Below are 19,442 nucleotides of genomic sequence, written 5' to 3'. Positions count from 1 at the left end.
ATGCACATGCTTGCTCACACATATATATGAAATTAAAAATAGTAATAAGGATTTTTAAAGGACTGGGGATGTAATCTCAGTGGATGTAATTCTCTAGCATGTGTATAATCTTCCCTGGCCATGTTCAATTCTCAGTACTGAAAAAAAAATCTTTTTCCAAGATAAATTTCCTCTGTTGGGCTGTGCCCACACTTTGGCCATTACCCTGGCAATTCACAGTTATTTAATCCCCTTCTGGAGCATTAATCTAATTTATATTATCAATAAAAAATTGGGAATCAGATATGGGGCAAAACCCAGAAAGGTCAGAGAGGCAGGGGGGCAGCCACAGCTGCTTCCTACCTCTTCCATTCCTCCAACCAGAAGGGAGGGCCTAGATCCTGTCTCCTCTCTGTGCAGACCTCCAGACCTCTATGGTTAACTAGTGGCTATTCCGCCCTCTGACTCCAAGCAAGCTTTATTTGTCAGAACACAAACAAAATATCACACAACGTGCTTCCTTCCCTCTGGCATCTTTAGTCTTTTAATTTTTTTCTGTGATATTCTTCCTTCATTTTATAGAAACATGTCCAAGTTTTCCATCCTTAAACATCTCTCTTTAACTTCAACTTCAACTCTCTTTATGCATATATACATACATAATACATATATACATTATATACATTTATGCATATATACATACATAATACATATATACATACATAATACATGTATACACAGATAATACATATATACATACATAATACATATATACGCACATAATACACACATAATGCATATGTACATACATTATACATACATAATACATATATACACACATAATACATATACATGCATGATACATATATACATACATGATACATATATACATGCATAATACATACATACACACATAATACAGATATACATACATAATACACATATACATACATGATACACACATATATATATACATGATATATATACATACGTTATATATAATATATATACATTTATCTCCAAGTGTGACAAGTGAACAAATCCATTAATTCACTACGTTTTGTTCTCTTTTTGAAGCAGGGTTGTATTTTGTAGTTCAGGCTGACTTTGAACTTTTGATGACCCTGTCTTAGCCTTGCAAGTACTGGGATTACAGATATATGCCACCCACATCTATCTCACTATCTTAATTTTTTTCCTCTCTTTTGGAGACAGAGTTTCTCTGTGTAGCCCAGGCTGTCCTGGAACTCTGTAGACCAGGCTGGCCTCAAACTCAAAGCTCTGCCTGTCTCCATCTCTCAAGCACTGGGATTAAAGGTTTGTACCACCTCACCTGGCTCACTATCATTATTTTTCAAGTTCCTATCCACCTTTTCCCGTTCTTCAATCTGGCTTCTGTCACTGTGCTACTGAAATGAATGGATTCATTTACCAAATATTTCTGGGCACGGGATGCCTATTAAGGATTCAGATTTGCTTGCTCACCATTATAATACTGTGTACTTAACATGCGCAATGGCTATTGGTCACCAAGGGCCATTTGTCAAATGCAGTGGCTTCTTTCTCTCTTCCTTTATCTGGCATGTGGAAACTCTCTCCTGCCGCTTTTCTATGTCCGCACCTTTGATCTTCTGTATTTCCTTTGTAGTATCCTCCTCCTCATGTGGGTGAGTCCCTGGGCATCTGTCTGCAGCTCTCTTCCTTCTCTTTTAACTTGAGTCTGTGAACTTCCTATAATCATACTCTACGTTGGCTAGATAGGTGTTGGCATTTTTTTTTTTCTGGGAAAAGGGTTTATAGGATTTTTTTTTCCCCTTAACCAACTTCACAAAGAGGTCTATGACCCTTCAAAAAACCAAAACAAGCAAAACAAATGACCCTTCTAAAAAAAGCTGATGTGGTGGCACACATCTTTAATCCTAGCACCCAAGAGGCAGAGACAGGCAGATCCCCGAGTTCAAGGCCAGCCTGGTCTACAGACTTCCAGGCCAGCCAGAGCTACATAGAGAGGCTCTGTCTAAAAAAGCCAAGCAAGCAAGCAAGCAAGCAAGCAAGCAACCAACCAAACACCATAAAAATAATTAAAAACCAATGAACCAACCAACCAACCAAACACAAACAAGTCCCACCCTCACTGGCTCCACACCACACTCAGATACATCAACTATATGTGAATTTCTTCCTGTGCTGGTACAACAGCTTGTAGCTAGAGTTTTCCTGCCATGCCCACAGTCAGGACAAATCTTTGTCACCCGCCAGTCCCACAGCCGCTCAGACCCAACCAAGTAAACTGTATGGCCATGGCAGGCTTCTTATTAACTGTTCTTATAGCTTAAATTAATCCATTTCTATAAATCTATACCTTGCCTCGTGGCTTACCGGCATTTTCACATGCTGTTTTTCCTGGCTGGCAGGCAATGAGTCCTTTTGCCTTCCTGTTCTTTTATTTCTCCTCTCTGTTAGTCCTGTCTATACTTCCTGCCTAGCCACGGCCAATCAGCATTTATTGACCAATCAGAGCACCTTGACATACAGACCATTCCCCAGCACAGCCAAGTGCAGACCATCTCAGACACCTGCACTCAGGTCTGTGGTCCTGATCATCCTCTATGTGGACTTGCTGGGTAAAGCCACGAGGAACCCGAGAATGGGCTCCCACAGCAACAGCTACTTAGGCTGGCCAGAAATTCATGATTCTCCTGCTTCAGCTTCCTGAGTGCTAAGAGTATAGGCCTATGCAACTGTCCCTGGCTGCCAAGCAGTTTGTCAAGGGCAAGAGTCATGTGCTGGCTACCTTGAAGCCACCGGCACAGAGGGGACAGCTTGTCTCCATTACTTACCCCACACGTCTGTGGGGATGCATGGAAGAGTAAATGGTGAAGAGCACACTGCCCAACACCCCCCCCCCCCCGTGACCCCAGCTCTGTAGGGGTAGGGAGGGACGTGCATGAGATCAGGCCACTGTCTGCAGAGCAGGCTCACAATGTCCACAAAGCAAGTATCAACATATGAAAAGAAGATGTAAGATAGGAAAGAGAGTAAGGACTACAAAGCAATCCAGTGTGAAGATGGTATCTGGATGGACATTATGAAATGTGTTCCGTCTCTTAGAAACGGAAATGTGGGCGGATCCAGAGGCAGGAGATGATGTCCCTGGACTGGTGACGGCAGAAACACCGAGCAAGGAACAAACCAAAGGCAGATCGAGGGAGCACAATCATCAGATGACACATTGACAGGTCCCAAGCTACAGAGGAGGCTCTGACTGATTCATTCAACACATAGTCCTACAGTGTGCCAGCCTGTGAAAGTCCTGAGAAATCAGTGATAAGGCAGACATTGTCCTTGAACTTACCGCACTGAGTTTTTGATCATAATGAATATCCACCCTCACTTGGGTGTAAGCAGACCTCTACTCTACTCTACTTACACTACAACCCACCTATTCCTAACAGAACACGGTGCTTACTTTCTGGTAGATGCGCCAGTGTTAAGACCGAAAAGAAACTGCTGTGTTAATAACAAGTAGCTATTTAAAAATTTTAATTATAAAATTAACGCATATAAATTATTAGGCAATACTTGCAATTTTGGAAAGAGCATAATCTATAATTTCATCACACATGCATTTATTTTTATGTTCTTTTAGACCAGTGATTCTCAACCTTCCTAATGCTGTGACCCTTTAATATAGTTCCTCATGTTGTGGCGACCCCCAACCATAAAATTATTTTTTGTTGCTACTTCATAATTGTAATTTTGCTACTATTACAAATCATAATGTAAATGTTTGATATGCAGGATATCATATGTGACCTGTAAGAGGTTTGAGACCTGCAGGTTGAGAACCATTGCTTTAGATTTTTTTTTCCCCCAATGCACAGTGCCTGAAAAATTCACAAAAGGAATGAGTCAGTTCTCTACATACCCCTCCCCCATTTTCATTTCAAACCTATTGTGAATATCTATCAATTCCAGGAAAAATAGACTTCTCTGGCATCACATGTAGAGGTTCTATGGTATTTCACTGTATTGATGCTTCACAATACATTTAGTCCATCCATTTTCTTTCTTTCTTTTTTTTTAATTGTGTTGGATAATTTTTTCCTTTAAAAATTTTTTTAGATTTATTTTACTTTGTGTGCTTGAGTGCTTTGCCAGCATGTATATCTGTGAACCACATGCATGCCTGGTGCCCAAGGAAGCCTCCGTGTGGGTGCTGGGAATCAAACCTGGGTTCTTTGCAAGAACAACCTGTGCTCTTAGCCTCTCTCTCTCTCTCTCTCTCTGGTTCTTTGAGACAGGGTGTCTCTGTGTGTATTCCTGGGTATCCTGGAATTACTCTGTAGATCAGGCTGGCCTCGAACTCACAGAGATTTACCTGCCCCCACCCCCTGAGTGCTGGGATTAAAGGCGTGTGCCACCACCGCCTGGCTTTAATCCATCTATTTTCAATCAAGTATTGTTAAAGTTTTAGAAATAAAGATCAAGTGGAAGTTTATTTCCTAGTTAAAAAAAATAATGTCTCTTAAAACTAATGATGCTTCTGTGGCCCACACTAATTAAGAACTTTGCAGTGAGCTGGTGTTTTAACTCAGCCTAGCATATGCAAGCACTAGGTTCAAACCCAGCACCTAATAAAAAAGTTGAAGAAAAGCAAAAATAATTCTGCAGTGAAAAGGATCTGGGCAATGTGGCTCCAGCTTTGTGAGTTACTGAAATACGAGCAGGCTACAGCTTGCCTTGGCATCCACATGTACGTTTTTGAACAATACTTAATTTTCACAGCAGTATCATGCTTTTCCTAGAAATGCAACTCTCCTTTAAAAACTCAAATATGCTCCCCCCCACACACCACAAGAGGAAAAAACTCCTTCCGTCCATTTTTGGATGATAATCATCCTTTTCTTTCTTTGCTGTCTAATAAGTAGTGAAAGGCTAAATGTTATTAGTAAATTTTATTTTACACGTTGTAGACGAATAGGAGGCAGAAAGAGAAAAAACTACTGCATAAAATATTCACATTAAAGTAAGGAACAATAAGCCAGGCGGCAGCGCCACACACCTTTAACCTCAGCACTGGGGAGGCAGAGGCAGTGATCTTTGTGAGTTCCAGGGCAGCCTGGTCTACAGAATGAGTTTCAGGACAGCCAGAGGTACCCAGAGAAAAACTGATAAAAATAAAATAAGGAAGAATAGTTGTAACTGTTGTGGTCTCATTTCTCTGACTGGTTAAAGATCACAGATGTAGTATTACAACTACATCTGCCAGTCCTCATTTCATATTCCTGTTGCTCATAGCAAAACTAATAGTAATTAGTTTTAGTTCCCTGACTCCTGCTGTGGCCCCAATCTTAAAATCTGAATGGTCCGAGCCACTAACATTTCTGCCTCTATTGACTTGTCATGTTCCTTAGGCTTTTTATCACAGGATGTAGGAATCAGGAGACCCCCTCAGGGAGCTTCTGTATTCCAGATAGTTTTCCTCCTGGCTATTTTATAATAGCAATCAGGTTTTCCCTTGATGGATCAGGATTACTGCCTCTAGCTAGTAAAGTACTCCCTTATTTACATTTGATTCCCTGGCAGGACACCTGAAGCAGCCAGGTGACAGTATTTTTCATTCCAGTTTTAGGATTCATACCGCCAAAGCCAGCGCCTGCTAAGTGAGAAACCAGAATAACATCAAGATTTTTGGTCTGATTGATTTTTTACCATTTACCCACACACGGGTGACTGAGAGAACTACAAATCATTTAGCATAATATTTTGTTCTGCCACAGTTTATGGCAGAAATGGACTGGATTTAAAAAAGAAAAAAGGATAATAGACTACTTTGGCAATTATTGACAACTGTTACTATTGTTAGCACCGCTATGCAGCATGAAGAAAGCCCTGGGGGGAACCTCCAATATTAAAAAGAAACACGTGTCTAAACTTTCCCATCCAGCCGGCAGCTGTGCGAACCTAGAGCTGCCAGCAGCCAATCAGCTCCCAAGTGTGTCGTCAGCAAGTGGGCGGGGCAGTGGGATGAGAATCTCTCCACTTCTCCAGCTTGGCCACGTAGGACGCCTTGCAGGTCCTGGAAGATGCATAATAACCAACCTATCTGTCATTAAGGAAACGAGCATCTGACCTCCACTCAACAATAAAATTACATTCTTCATTTTATTACGTTTGAATATATGCTTTATCAGCTCAACATGGTTTCTTTCTTCCTTCAGTGAGTGGACTGTCTACTTCTCGCCTTTACGGACCTGCGCCCCTCGGCTAACGCACGCGCGAGAGCTCGGGAGGGCGGGCCGTGTTGGCGCGGGAGGCTGGAGGTCGGAGCGCCGGCCCTGCTGCCGCCGACATGGAGACGCTGTACCGAGTCCCATTCTTAGTGCTCGAATGCCCCAACCTGAAGCTGAAGAAGCCGCCCTGGGTGCACATGCCGTCGGCCATGACGGTGTACGCGCTGGTGGTGGTGTCTTACTTCCTCATTACCGGAGGTAACTCGGCCGTGGTGGGTCGGGTGGGCGCGCGGGCAGCTCGCTTCCGAGGCGCGCGGCCGCCGAGCCGGGCTCCGGGAGGGCGGCGATGCGGAGCCCGTGTCCGGCTGCTGCAGGCTGAGCGGAGCTCGGTTCACGCCCTGCCCTGCAGAGAAGTGGTCTCGTTCTCTTTGCCTGCCTCCCCCCCCCCCCCCCCGAGGCCCCCATTCCCGAGAGCCGAGTTGAATGCGTTTGTCAAGCCCAGCTTGTTCTTTTGATGACTTGCTACAATACATTGCTTGATCGGGTGTCTCGGGAGCATCATATTCGATTCACTGTATTCCCGTGGTTGGTCAAGAGGGTGTGGGACTTTTAAACTTCTCCTTGCGGTCCCTGGAACCTTGGAAGAGATCTGACAACCCTTGAGTTTGTTAGCTCAAACCCCAAGCTAGCTAGGTCTTGGGGTTGCTTTGTTTCCAGTCACACGAATGAGAAAGGAATTCATCGAAACCACGGTTTTTGAGAAAAACGTGAGGTTGGAGTTGAGGCTTGCAAAAAGGTGGCGTGTTTTAGAGGCAGAAGTTTGGGTTCCAGGAAAGCACCGCTTTTGGGTCATCTGTCACCCTCTTAAGTGGAAAATGCAAAGGGGTGTGGCCTCGCCTATTGGTGAGTTGGCAGTCTATCCTTATCTGTCTTTAGAGAACCTTTGGAGCGTCAGTTTCAGGATTTACTCAGGACTGTGCTTTTGGAATTTAGGAAGTAATGTACTTAGAAAATTAAAAAGCTCTGAAGTTAGCAAGAGTGGTTAAACTTTTTGGGGGTGGTGGTGACCGTATGATTGGCTTTGAAGAGGTACAAGACAGTCTTTTAACTGTAGAGTTTATGCCCTGCCTAGCTTACATTAACAGAAACACTAAATACCACTTTAATAGTTTTTTTTTTTTTTAAAGACATCTGGTGTGTCATTAGCCTTGAGTTTTGCTCAGCACATTAGGCAGTGAATACTGAATAAATGAAACAAAATGCATTTGGCTTTTAAAAAAATTAGTCTTAATTCTTGCCAGTCTGTTTCCTAACTCTTGTTTTCTTTGGAGGGAGAGTTTTTCCTAGAAGCCTCAGCTTTCCACTGGACCTCGTTTCTGGTGTTTGTAAATGGGGTTGGGGGGAATTCTCTGCTCTAAGCACTGGGTCAAAGTGGAAAGGACACCAGTAGTGGTCAAGGCCACATCTTGTAGGTTTACTGTTTGACCCTGGAAAGGACAGTCTTCTAAAAACTGTGACTACACCTTTATACACAAACAGTGTTGCCGAGAATGGCCAGCGGTAACTGAGTTTCTGTTGACTCGGCACTGGGGCAGCAGCAAACAAAATATACTTACTCCACCCTCCTTAGAATGTGGTTGAGACGTGTTCAGAACCAAGGCTGTGGATAGAGCACGGACGTAATTTAGAGTTAAGTTTCCAGTTTGCGTGTTCACACACCTTTTACTAGTGGCATTTCTTTTTCAATCCCCACAGCTGGTTGTGTCAGACCCATGTTCGAATCCGCAGTTTAAGAAGCTGTGGCCTAGGTTATAATGCTAGGTTGGATAGCAGTGGTTTTAACTAGTCTTTTATCTGTCCAGTTTTATTTTGTTTGCCGTTTAGAAAGGAGGTTATAAACTAGACCAGGTGTTTCTGGGAAGACAGTGACTGAATGATGTGGGGCCGGGAGGGTTGATGTAGGGAAAGAGAGCTTGAAAAGACAGGGCCGAGAGGAGATATCCAAAGGATGATGCTCCGGAGAGGGCCAGTGGGGAGAGGGTCAAGGAGGAGGGACTCCTCTCCTGTAGCCCAGTGAGAGGCCAGTAAATGCAGGTACAGTGCCTGGCTTTGTAGATTTGGCAGGGAGAAGGTAAGGGACTTCTTTGATTCTTCTGTCAGGAAGGAGGCAGGCCTGCTATTGTGTAAGAAAAGCTGGAGTCAGGCTGTGTAAGAAGGTGGGGCAGTGAGAGAGGGTCCCCACAGTGGAAGTTGAGAATGTCGCTGGGCATTAATGGTCTCATTGTGAGATGCTGGGGTTCACATTGATGATCGCTGACTGAGCTCAGGAGGCTGCGGGAGGAAGAGCAGCACATTCGAGGCAGCCTGGGCTACAGACTGAATGCCATGGCAGCTTCTGCTATAGAGAATTCCTCTCAACTAGCCAGAAAAGAAAGCAAGAAAATTTCCGTAGGCCTCTCTCAATTTACAGAAATAAGTTCACGGATACGTGGCTTTATTTTGTGTGCTGAAGTAGATCCTTAGTATTAAATGTTCCTTACTTTGGAGTCATTCTAGAGTATTAGCATGTGATACTTAGTTTCCTTCCTGAAATTGGAATCTCTTTGAGAGATAATATTTGTTTAGATATCATTCTAAAATGGTTTATCCAAAGATTAGAAGGTTAGCTGGATCTGGTTTGATTATAATAATACAATCAAAGCATCCCTATTTGTGTGTAAATAAGTCCTATTTAAATGTAATTAGAGGCAGTGAAAACTGGAGTTCTGTGTTTCAAACTGAGAGATCTCATCTGTACTGTTGTCTCTCTTTAGGAATAATCTATGATGTTATTGTTGAGCCCCCAAGTGTTGGCTCAATGACTGATGAACATGGACATCAGAGGCCAGTAGCTTTCTTGGCTTACAGGTAAAAGATGGCATTTGAACAACTCGATGACGGGAAAGGAGGTTGCTGGGGCATGTCTAATGATTCAGTGGGAGGAAAATGAGTGGTGGCACATGCTCATAACTCCAGCAGGAGGGTCTCTGCTTATAGGCAGCCTGGGCTCCATAGTAACCTTAAGGTCAGCTTAAGCCAGAGAGACTCTGGCTCTCAGAAAAGTAAATAAAAATGAAGTACAGTAAAAATGCCGTGGACTTATCTGCATTTAGAACCCTCTGTTTTTAATATGTGGAGTTCTTAAGACAAAATGAGGCAGAACGTAACAAAAGTAGAACTGTATTATTAATCTATTAGAAAATCAGGTGTGTCTTACTGATTGGCATATCACCAACCTAAAGGCTGGTTTAAAATCAAAATGACAGACTGTCTGGGGTCAGCAAACTACAGTCATATTTTGGTAATATTTTATTTGAATTAGCAAATACATTTATATATTACCATATAAACACCACACACTAATTGATTGCACTACTGGAGTGCCTAATTTATTATCTATAGCTGTTCTTAAGCCAAGTAAGTAAGTGTGACATAAACCATGTGACCTACAGGCTTAAGGTATTTGCTTGTTTAGGTACTGGAAATCCAATCTGGGTCCTCATGTATAGGTAAGGAATGTCCTTTTATGATAGTTATGTGGGCACTTTAGAAAAGACATTTATAGACCCCTGAATGTTACTGTTAAGTAAGAAACATAATTTTAGATTTATTATGTATATAGTGTTCTGTTTGTATATATGCCTGCAGGCCAGAAGAGGGCCACAGATCTCATTACAGGTGGTTGTGACCACCATGTGGTTGCTGGGAATTGAACTCAGGACCTCTGGAAGAACAGCCACTTCTGTTAACCTCTGAGCCATCCTTCCAGCCCCAGATGTTGAGCTTTTATTTTTGTTTGTTTGTTTTGTTTTTTGAGACAGGGTTTCACTGTGTAGCTTTGGAGCCTATCCTGGAACTCACCCTAGAACCAGGGTGGCCTCAAACTCACAGAGATCTACCTCCCTCTGCCTCCCAATTGCTGGGATTAAAGGTGTGTACCACCACTGCCCAGCAATGTTCGGCTTTTATTTTATTTATTTATTTATTTATTAGAAGATTTATTATGTATACAGTGATTTGCCTACATGTATGTTTTTGAGCCAGAAGAGGGCACCATATTTCACTACAGATGGTTATGAGCTACCATGTGGTTGCTGGGAATTGAACTCAGGACCTCTGGAAGAATAGCTAGTGCTCTTAACCATTGAGCCATCTCTGCAGCTCCACTCCTTAGCTTTTAAAATAACTAAAATGTATATTGATTTTCTAGACAGTTTTGTTGATATTTTTTTAAAGCCCTGCCTGTCTTTATTTTATGTATATGGGCTCTATCTGCACATACACCTGCATGCCAGAAGAGGGCATCAGATCCGTTTATAGATGGTTGTGAGCCACCATGTGGTTGCTGGGAATTGAACTCAGGACCTCTAGAAGAACAGCCAGTGCTCTTAACCCCTGAGCCATTTCTTCAGCCCCTGATAGTTGATGTTTTAAAACTCTTTTAAGTAAGGTACATGATGGCCAAGTTTTATTTTTGTGTTTGGTTTTTGTGGTGCTTGGGCTAAGCCTTCGGTATGCTTGTGCTAGGCAAGTTCTACCATAGAGCTACATTCCCAGCCCAGACAGGTTTCTATCTGTTCTGTTTATTTTGTATCCTAGAACCTAGAATAATAATATTTGATGTATGATATACTGCTCAGTAAATACCTGTTTAATGAATGATCAGATGAATATCCAAGGGCATGGTAAATAGCTGTAAAGGTAAGAATAAAGTGTTAGCACAAACTGTTTTAGCATAAAGCAGAAACAGGAATTTCAACCTAAAGGGAGAAACATTAATTTTGTAGTAACATTCATTTGCTGTGCTGTGGTTTTCTTTTTCAGAGTAAATGGACAGTATATTATGGAAGGACTTGCGTCTAGCTTCCTGTTTACAATGGGAGGTTTAGGTTTCATAATCCTGGACCGATCCAATGCACCAAATATCCCCAAACTCAATAGATTTCTTCTTCTCTTCATTGGCTTTGTCTGTGTCCTGCTGAGTTTCTTCATGGCTAGAGTATTCATGAGAATGAAATTGCCGTAAGTAAAATACTTGGTATAATAAACAATTTTACTTTTGTTATGAATTACTTTACTTGGAAAACGTAAATCCATAGATTTAATTTAACACTCAGTTAAATGTGAAAAATGTTCGAAAACTAAAGAAATTTGTGACTTGCCTCGGGTTATAACTATAGTTGGAACAAGATGGAGATCAGTAGGTCTTCCTGGCTGTCCTTGCCATGCGTGGTCAGGAAAGTCTAGTTCTGTTTTCTCAGCTGCACTGACTGTTGGTAGGGAGCTAGTTTTTCTGTAATGTGCCTTTGGTTACTGGGTCCGATTCCAGTAGGATTAGTGACGGTAAAGAGGATTTTCAAGCCCCGGGCTGCTGCTGCTGCTGCCGCCCTTCATTATTGGTATAAGTTGCTCATTCCTAACCTGAAAAGCTAAATGCTTGACAGCCAGCATGATAGCACAGTGGAAAATGCCACACCGTGAAACCTTTGTCTCATGTACAGAATTATTTTAAAAAATACTGTATGAAGTTAACCTTTTGGATACATGGACAAGACACATAAAGCATAAATGATCGGTTGGGTTTGGGCTTAAAGTTTTGCCAGGGGCGTTGTGCATGTTAGGCAGTGTCTTAGTTACTGTGCTGTGCTGAAACATCGTGACCACAAGCAGCTTGGGAAGAGAGGGTTTATTTCACTTAAGTATTACAGTCCGTTGAGGGAAACTAAGGCAGAAACTCAAACCGGGAAGGAACCTGGAGGCAGGAGCTGATGCAGAGGCCATGGAGGGGCTGCTTACTGGCCTGCTCCTCATGGCTTGTTCAGCCTGCTTTTTTATAGAATCCAAGACCACCAGCCCAAGGATGGAACCACCACCCCAAATGAGCCGGGCCCTCCTCCTTGGATCATTAATAACTAATTGGCTTGCCCCACCCGATCCGGAGGCGACGTCTCAGCTGAGGCTCCCTCCTTTCAGATAACTCACTCCAGCTGTGTCAAGTTGACAGAAAACTAGCCAGGTCAGTCAGGTCCTCTACCCCTGAGCTGCACCCCCAGTTCCTAGACATGAGTGTTGTGTTTAGACGTCATTCCATCCCTAAGATATCTCATTATCTATGCAAATATTAAACAGTCTGAAACGTCAGTTGGGGAGATGGCTCAACAAGTATAGTGCTACCTAAGCGTGAGGACCCGAGTTTGTATCCTGGACCTCCATGTAAAGAGCTGGGACGTGGATACATGTCTGTAATTCTGGTGCTAGGGAGGCAGAGACTGGCTGACATCTGGAGCTCACTGGCCAGCCAGCCTTTCTATACACATGCACACACACACAAGTGTACATACACGTATGCTGTACACACACCAAACAAAAGAAAAAATAACCAAGCATTGGTCCCAGGCATTTGGATATGGACTTTAGCCTGCATAAAGAAACCCCATTAAGCCTTACTCAGGAAAGAAGCACTGTTCCTTAAGATAGGAGAAAGGATTGCATTTTTTAATGTAATATTTAAAGATTTTTTTTCCTTTTATAGAAGATAAATTCTTTTCTCGCATAATATATCCTGATAACAGTATTTCTTCCTCTACTTAGCTCCCTTTCTATCCAGATCCCTCCCTTTCTGTCTCATTAGAAAAGAACGGGCTCCTAAGAGATAACACTAAAATTAAAATAAGATGTTGTACAGGACTAGCCAACAGAAGGAAAAGAGCCCAAGCAAAGGCGTAAGAATCAGGGACCCACTCGTCCACACACTCAGAAGTCCCATGAAAACACTAAACTAGAAGCCATAAAGATTATTGTAACTCAGAAAATTTAAAATATTTTTAGAGAAAGGTAAATTGGTTTTGTGGAAATATATAATTCCAATTGAGGTTGTTAATTTGAAATTTAGAAAAGTTCGCTAATTAAACAAGTAGTTCGGGTTTAATTTGAAGTTAGAATTTTTTGTATATTCTGATTTTACCTCTGGGAAGCCAAACATGAAGATCAATTCAACAATTTATTTTTTTAGAGAACTGTATTAAGCATGTGTATTATTTCTAGTGTTTGCTTTAATATGGCTGTGAGTGTACTGCCTAGGACATGCCCATGGTAGTGGGGTGCTTGTTCTGGAGCTATATTCCCAACTTAGTTCTGGCACGATGGAAGGTCTCACAGAGTCTTAGTCAGCTAAGTATTTGTGTGACTGCAGTCTCTGCAGGCTTCTGTCTGGTACTCTTGTCAGAGGGAGCACTTCTGACCCCTGCCACCTTGTGAGCCCTGGGCACTCCAGCTTCTTTTTGTTCTGTCTCTGCCCCTGTTAGAAATAATTTGCCCTGGCCTGGTAGAGTCTGCTAGTATGGGAGAGCCTGGCATTTCCTGTAGCATTGAGACATTTTTCTTTCTAAGCCGTGCTGTGTTGGGGTACACCTGTAATTTTAGTACTTGAGAGGTAGAGGTAGACCACCAGGAATTCAAGGCCAGCCTCAGCTAAAGCAGGTTTGAGGACTGCCTGGGCTACTTGTTTCAGAATACAGCAACAACAGAAAATCTCAAATTTTTTCTAAAGTGTTAAATTTTATTGTCACTTTAAACACTTATACTCAGCAAATATGTATTTTTTTCATTTCTGAGGTATGATCTCAGTGTGTTAACCAAGTTGTTTTTAAGCTCATGAATTTAAGTGATCCTCCTGCCTCAGGCTTCTGAGTTACCCAGAGTGCTGGCACCTGCTACCATGTCCAGTTTGAACCTATTACTAGCAGGACAGTGTAAGCATGGAGTATTGCCCTTATGCCGTAGGGTGATTTTCTATTGGTATTTATACACAGTACTGCTTTTTAGTTTTTCCTTTAAGGCTTCAGTGAAGGTGTGACTTCTCTTTGTTATCAGTGTGTTCCTATTTTAATTTCAACCTTTTCCCCCTCTTTTAGCTTAGCTGGTTATTCTGTAATTTGAGGAATTAGATAACCTCTTTTAATAAAAGTTTTATTTTAATGGAGACATAGTAATTGTACATATTTACGGAGTACAGTGACATACACATACAGACGTATATGCTGAGGAGTATTAGGAGTTATCCAGTTGCGCCTCTGTACTTACTAGCCCCATTCTCCACCCCTTCCTCGCCCACACCATTGATGCCTAGGCGGTCTGTCAAGAGAGTGGTCTGGGCAGCCTCAGTACTGAGTCTGTTATTTGCTTCCACAATTGGAGCTGAATAAGCATCCAGTTGTGGCCTTGCCACTGACTGTGCTCTGGATTTGATATTCATAATTTTCAGATAATCTATAGAAGTTATAATGTACCAAACTTCAGATGAGGAAAAGTGTTTTCTTACAATATATAATTGTATATATAAGGTTGGGAACAACCCTGCCACCTGTTTCAAGTCGGAGTTTGGCTGGAGTGTCAAGAAGAGATGAACAAACCATTACTGCTTTGAAAGAGAAGTGGGCCTTTCTGGACTCTGGGGAGGTGGTGGGATAGGCATGGGGCACTGCTCAGTGCTGCTTCTGTTCTGTTCTGGCCTGGCGCTTTGGGCGGGTAACTGTACGTCTTAGCTCTCAGCTATAAAATGAGACTAGGCTGGCGATGGCTCAGCAGTAGAGGCTCCTTGCTGGGATGCTCAGCTCATCTTGACTCACTAGGTAGAGGAATAGCTCACCCTTTGAGTTTCTTGATCACGTGTGTGCCATGGCATACATGCACAAATGTATGCACAACACAAACAAATACTTTTAAAATGTAAATGAGAACCATTTATTTTGACCTCAAGTCATATGACTAGGCAGATGCTCTCCACTGAGCTTTCCCAAGCCCAACCCCCTTTCAGGGCAGTTGCAAGGATCAAATAGAATAGTGTCTACTCTGAGAAATCGTAGTGCTAACGCAGCCCAGTGCCTGCCTTAATATAGAGAGGGGCTTAGGGACTGCTGAAGAGGAAAACAGTTTATGTGTTTGTTGGATTACTAGTTTTTAAAATAAAGTGCGTGTGCGTGCATGTGCCATGGCTCATGTATAGATTAGAGGATTGTGTGTGTGTCTGTGTGTGTCTGTGTGTGTGTCGTGGCACATGTACGGGTCAGAGGGCAGTTTGTGGAATTAGTTTCCTCCTTCTACCTTGTTGGTCCTGGGATTGAACCCAGGTCATTTGACTAGGTAGCAAGCAATCTTACTTACTGGACCATTTTGCTGGCCCCAATTGTGTTTTGAGTTCTTGGGTTACTTTGGTTGTATTTATCTGTAGAATTCTCATCAGCCTAATATAATGACTAAGGAGTACCAAATTATCTGGTCTGTAAGAAAGGGCCAGATGATTCTAGGAGTGACCACAGTAAATGCATTGTAAGGTACTGACTTTGATTCTCTACCAAAACGTATATGATAGTGGCTGATTTGGTTTTCTAACAGGATATCCTTAGAGTATTTTATATTTCTTAATGTTCTCTGTTTTAAAAAAATAAAAATATATTATTATTTTGTGTGTATGGATGTTTTACTTACATATGTGTCTGCACCACTGTGAGCTTGGTGCCCATGGAGGCCAGAGGAGGGTATTGTATTCCCTAAAACTGGAGTTCCATGGTGATTGTGAGCTACCATGTAGGTGCTGAGAATCGAACCCAGGTCCTCTAGAAGAGCAGTCAGTGCTCTCAACTGCCAAACCATTTCTCCACAACGCCTCACTCCCCAGTGTTTCTTCAGGTTTATAGCACACAAGCATAGGTCACACACTGTCTTCAGGTAGGAACACCATAATATTTACCTGTCATCAGATGGGCTTTGACATGCATATTCACATCACACAACAGATGACCGGAACCTGTCTCGAAAGAGCCCCTAGTATGAGCAGGCCCTGAGTGCCTTCCTGTGTGGTCCTGATGTGAACACTTCCTGGAAATCATCCGGAGCCTTTTCTGTGCTGTGAAAATGACTTTCTTGTTTTGTTTTTATGGTAGTGAATTTCTGTGGGGTCTTCTAAGTCAGTATGTTTATATACTCAGGGCTCTTTTTTATGTACTCAGTCTGAGCACACTTTGGGAGGGCAGCTTGAATAAGATGAGAGTTCTCAGTAGATTGGCTGGGCAGATACTGTGGAGGAAAGAGTGAAGTTTGGATAGGTTGCATTGGCTGCACACTGATCTAGAGTCATCATGGGTCTAGCATTTGGAAAGGAGGAAAAGCAAACCCTGAGGTGTTGGTTCTGAGATCTAATTCCTACTACTTTACAGATGGAAAAACTCAACATGCTTGATGCTAGTAGGAATACCCTGTGCTGTATGAAAACTTTCTGAGAGAATCCTCAGGCCTTCTGCAGTAACTCCACTTTTTCGTTGAGGAAACTGAGTGAGGTTTGGCCAGACTTACTCAGTTTCCTGAGTAAGGGGTGCCTTGCAGAGGGGCTAGGCTGGAGGCCTCAGTGAGGACAGGGTGTATCCAGTCATTTGGTGGTGTGGGTAGTAGTATAGCATTTATTAGTTTTGTTCTGATCTTGCAATCCCTTCTTGGTATTAGACTCAGGCACTTACTGCCGGAGGGAAGGGTTGGAACCTGAGTACCACATTCATTCAGTTCTTAAAGGGGCTTCAACCTGGCTTACAGCTTCAGTGAAAGGAACTGTCATCCAAGCAGCTTGATATTTGCTATCATCCATGGGCACAGCTGAAGTCATGTGTGGCATGGCACATGTATAGGTAACTGCTTTCTGGACACTTCCTACAGGGGCAAGACGCCTCTGCAGTTTGGGGGCTCAGAGGCCCAGCTCCAGGAATGATATTCCTGGTTCTCTAGTACCTTCTCTAGTAATGATGAGGGCTTTGCAGTCCATGCCAGTTTCCATAAAAAGGTTTTTTTGTTGTTGTTGTTTTTGTTGTTGTTACAATTTTGAGAGTTCAAAAATTGATTCTAATTGTTACTTTAGCTTTTATGTAGTCTTTTCATTTTCCTGCCTTTTAGTGTCTAATTATGTAGGTGTTTTGTTGTTGTTGTTGTTGTTTTTCTCTTTGGGGGCCTCTACCCAGCTCCCAAATAAATACACCTAGCTCCCAAATAAATAAATAAATAGCTCCCAAATTCTTACTTATGAATGCCTGTCCTTAGCTTGGCTTGTTTCTAGCCAGCTTTTCTTTTCTTTTTTTTTTTTTTCGAGACAGGGTTTCTCTGTGTAGCTTTGCACCTTTCCTGGGACTCACTTGGTAGCCCAGGCTGGCCTCGAACTCACAGAGATCCCCTTGGCTCTGCCTCCCGAGTGCTGGGATTAAAGGCGTGCGCCGCCGCCACCTGACTTCTAGCCAGCTTTTCTTGACTTAAATTATCCTGTCTACCTTTTGCCTCTGGGCACCTTTCTCTATTCTATATACCTTTCTGTTCTTACTCCATGGCTGGTGGTATGGCTGGGTGCTGGCCCCTGGTGTTGTCTTCTCTTCTCTCGAGCCTAGATTTCTACTCCTATTTATTCTCTGCATACTAGCCCCACCTATTTCTCTCTCCTGATTGGCTGTTCAACACTTTATTTGACCAATGCAACATAAAAGAATACAGTACAGCCGGGCGGTGGTGGCACAGGCCTTTAATCCCAGCACTCAGGAAGCAGAGCCAGGCGGATCTCTGAGTTCGAGACCAGCCTGGGCTACAGAGTGAGTTCCAGGAAAGGCGCAAAGCTACACAGAGAAACCCTGTCTCAAAACAACAACAACAACAAAAAAAAAGAATACAGTACATCTTTGCATCATTAAATAAATATTCCACAGCATAAACAAGTGTAACACATCTTAAACTAATATTCTACAATAAAATTTATGTTAGTTTGCGTATTGCTTTGTGATGTTTTACTTTGAGAGGGAAGAGTAACAGGAAGTCCACTTATTTATTGGCATGAACCAAGGGTAATGATGAGTAGCAGCACTGGGACTTTGGGATTGTCATTTGATTCCTAATGAGTGGGCACTTTTGAATTGTTGCTTCCTGTTCACTTTCTGTGTTTATGAATTGTTTCTGCAGGGGCTACCTGATGGGCTAGTGCCTTTGGAGAGGTCAGTGAGTCCTGGATTGGCTCCTGTGATGCAGCATTAAAGGCTGAGCCACTTCCCTTGTACGTGTGGAAGAGAACGAAGAGCAGAGGAAGAGCAGCGTCGAGTGACACCCTAGCAAGCATCTGAAAGCTAGGACTGGAATTCATGGCATCAGAGACAAATTCATTACAGTATTTTTTCTGATGACCTATTCTGATATACCAACTATGTCTAGTGGCATTTTCTTCTTAGTTTTTTATTTGCTAAAGAAAATATACTCCATTTCTAAAACTTTGGTATTGAATAAAGTGATTATTTTTTACAGCCCCCTTATTATTTTTTGGACATGATATTTCTGATTTTCAGAAATTAATGCAAATCGAGAAGTATATCGTGAGAGCCGAAATACTTGGACAACTGGTCAGTTCCTCCAGCGGTGCTTTGCCTTTAAATGGTGTGTGTGGTACTCTGCCATTTCAGACACATATGGGAGACTGTTTCCTGGACAATATGATGTATGAAAGGAGCAGAAATAAATGATTTTTTCTAATTAACATTTTATGGCGTGTGGTTTTTGTCATTTTGGTTTTGATACAGGATCTCACTATGTAGCTCTGTCTGGCCTGGAATTTGCTGTGTAGATCAGCCTGCCTCTGCTTTCTGAGTGCTGAGATCAAAGGTGTGTGCCACCAGAACCAGCTTAATTGAACTGTTTTATCTGTAAGTCAGTAAGTTCTGTCTTGTGGTGTTCCTTAGTCAAGCCCAAGATCTCCAACTATATTGTTCAGTATCAGTTCCAAAGGATATCCTTATCTCTACCAAATGGGCAGGCCCACAGACGTGTCCAAAATTGAGTAGGCCCAGTTTAACCTGGATTATAGGAAGATTTCTGGCAGTTAGATAAAAGCCATCATTCCTCAGGAAGTTGTGAAACCTGTTCTCATCTGCCAAAAGGAGTAGGTTCTCTTATCTCTGGCAGAAAGACATGGATCCATTAACATATACCTGTGGCTGCCTATCGAAGCCCATGCCAGCCTCCAGGCCCCCTTAGTCCCTGTTCACAAGTACTTGTTACATATCTCAAAGCCCCTACCCTAGTCTCCTGCTCCTGCATATCCATCCCCCCCCCCCCCTGTTCTCCCCTTTCTCCATTTCTCTGTCTCTGGCTGTGCTCTAGTCTGTTGTCTGCACTGTC

General features: G+C 42.6%; 1 protein-coding gene across 1 annotated transcript; it reads left to right on the top strand.

Annotated features, from left to right (window-relative positions):
* Nucleotides 1-6,261: 6,261 nt before the first annotated feature.
* Ostc (oligosaccharyltransferase complex non-catalytic subunit) lies at nucleotides 6,262-18,801 on the top strand. The gene is made up of 4 exons (XM_028856830.2): nucleotides 6,262-6,473; nucleotides 9,029-9,122; nucleotides 11,079-11,276; nucleotides 18,237-18,801. Exons 1-4 carry the CDS (start codon nucleotides 6,335-6,337, stop codon nucleotides 18,253-18,255), a joined length of 450 nt encoding a protein of 149 aa, XP_028712663.1. The 5' UTR covers nucleotides 6,262-6,334; the 3' UTR covers nucleotides 18,256-18,801.
* Nucleotides 18,802-19,442: the final 641 nt, after the last annotated feature.

This window comes from Peromyscus leucopus, chromosome 6, assembly GCF_004664715.2.
Source record: "Peromyscus leucopus breed LL Stock chromosome 6, UCI_PerLeu_2.1, whole genome shotgun sequence".
Taxonomy (NCBI): domain Eukaryota; kingdom Metazoa; phylum Chordata; class Mammalia; order Rodentia; family Cricetidae; genus Peromyscus; species Peromyscus leucopus.
Note: the sequence above shows the minus strand (reverse complement) of the source record. Positions and strands in the feature narration are given on the sequence as shown.

What these genes read in the sequence shown, in the direction of transcription:
- Ostc (XM_028856830.2), top strand. Translation starts at nt 6,335, where the DNA reads ATGGAGACGCTGTACCGAGTCCCATTCTTAGTGCTCGAATGCCCCAAC. An exon ending in TTACTTCCTCATTACCGGAG is followed by an intron (nt 6,474 to 9,028) that starts GTAACTCGGCCG and finishes GTCTCTCTTTAG; the next exon opens with GAATAATCTATGATGTTATT. An exon ending in GTAGCTTTCTTGGCTTACAG is followed by an intron (nt 9,123 to 11,078) that starts GTAAAAGATGGC and finishes TTTCTTTTTCAG; the next exon opens with AGTAAATGGACAGTATATTA.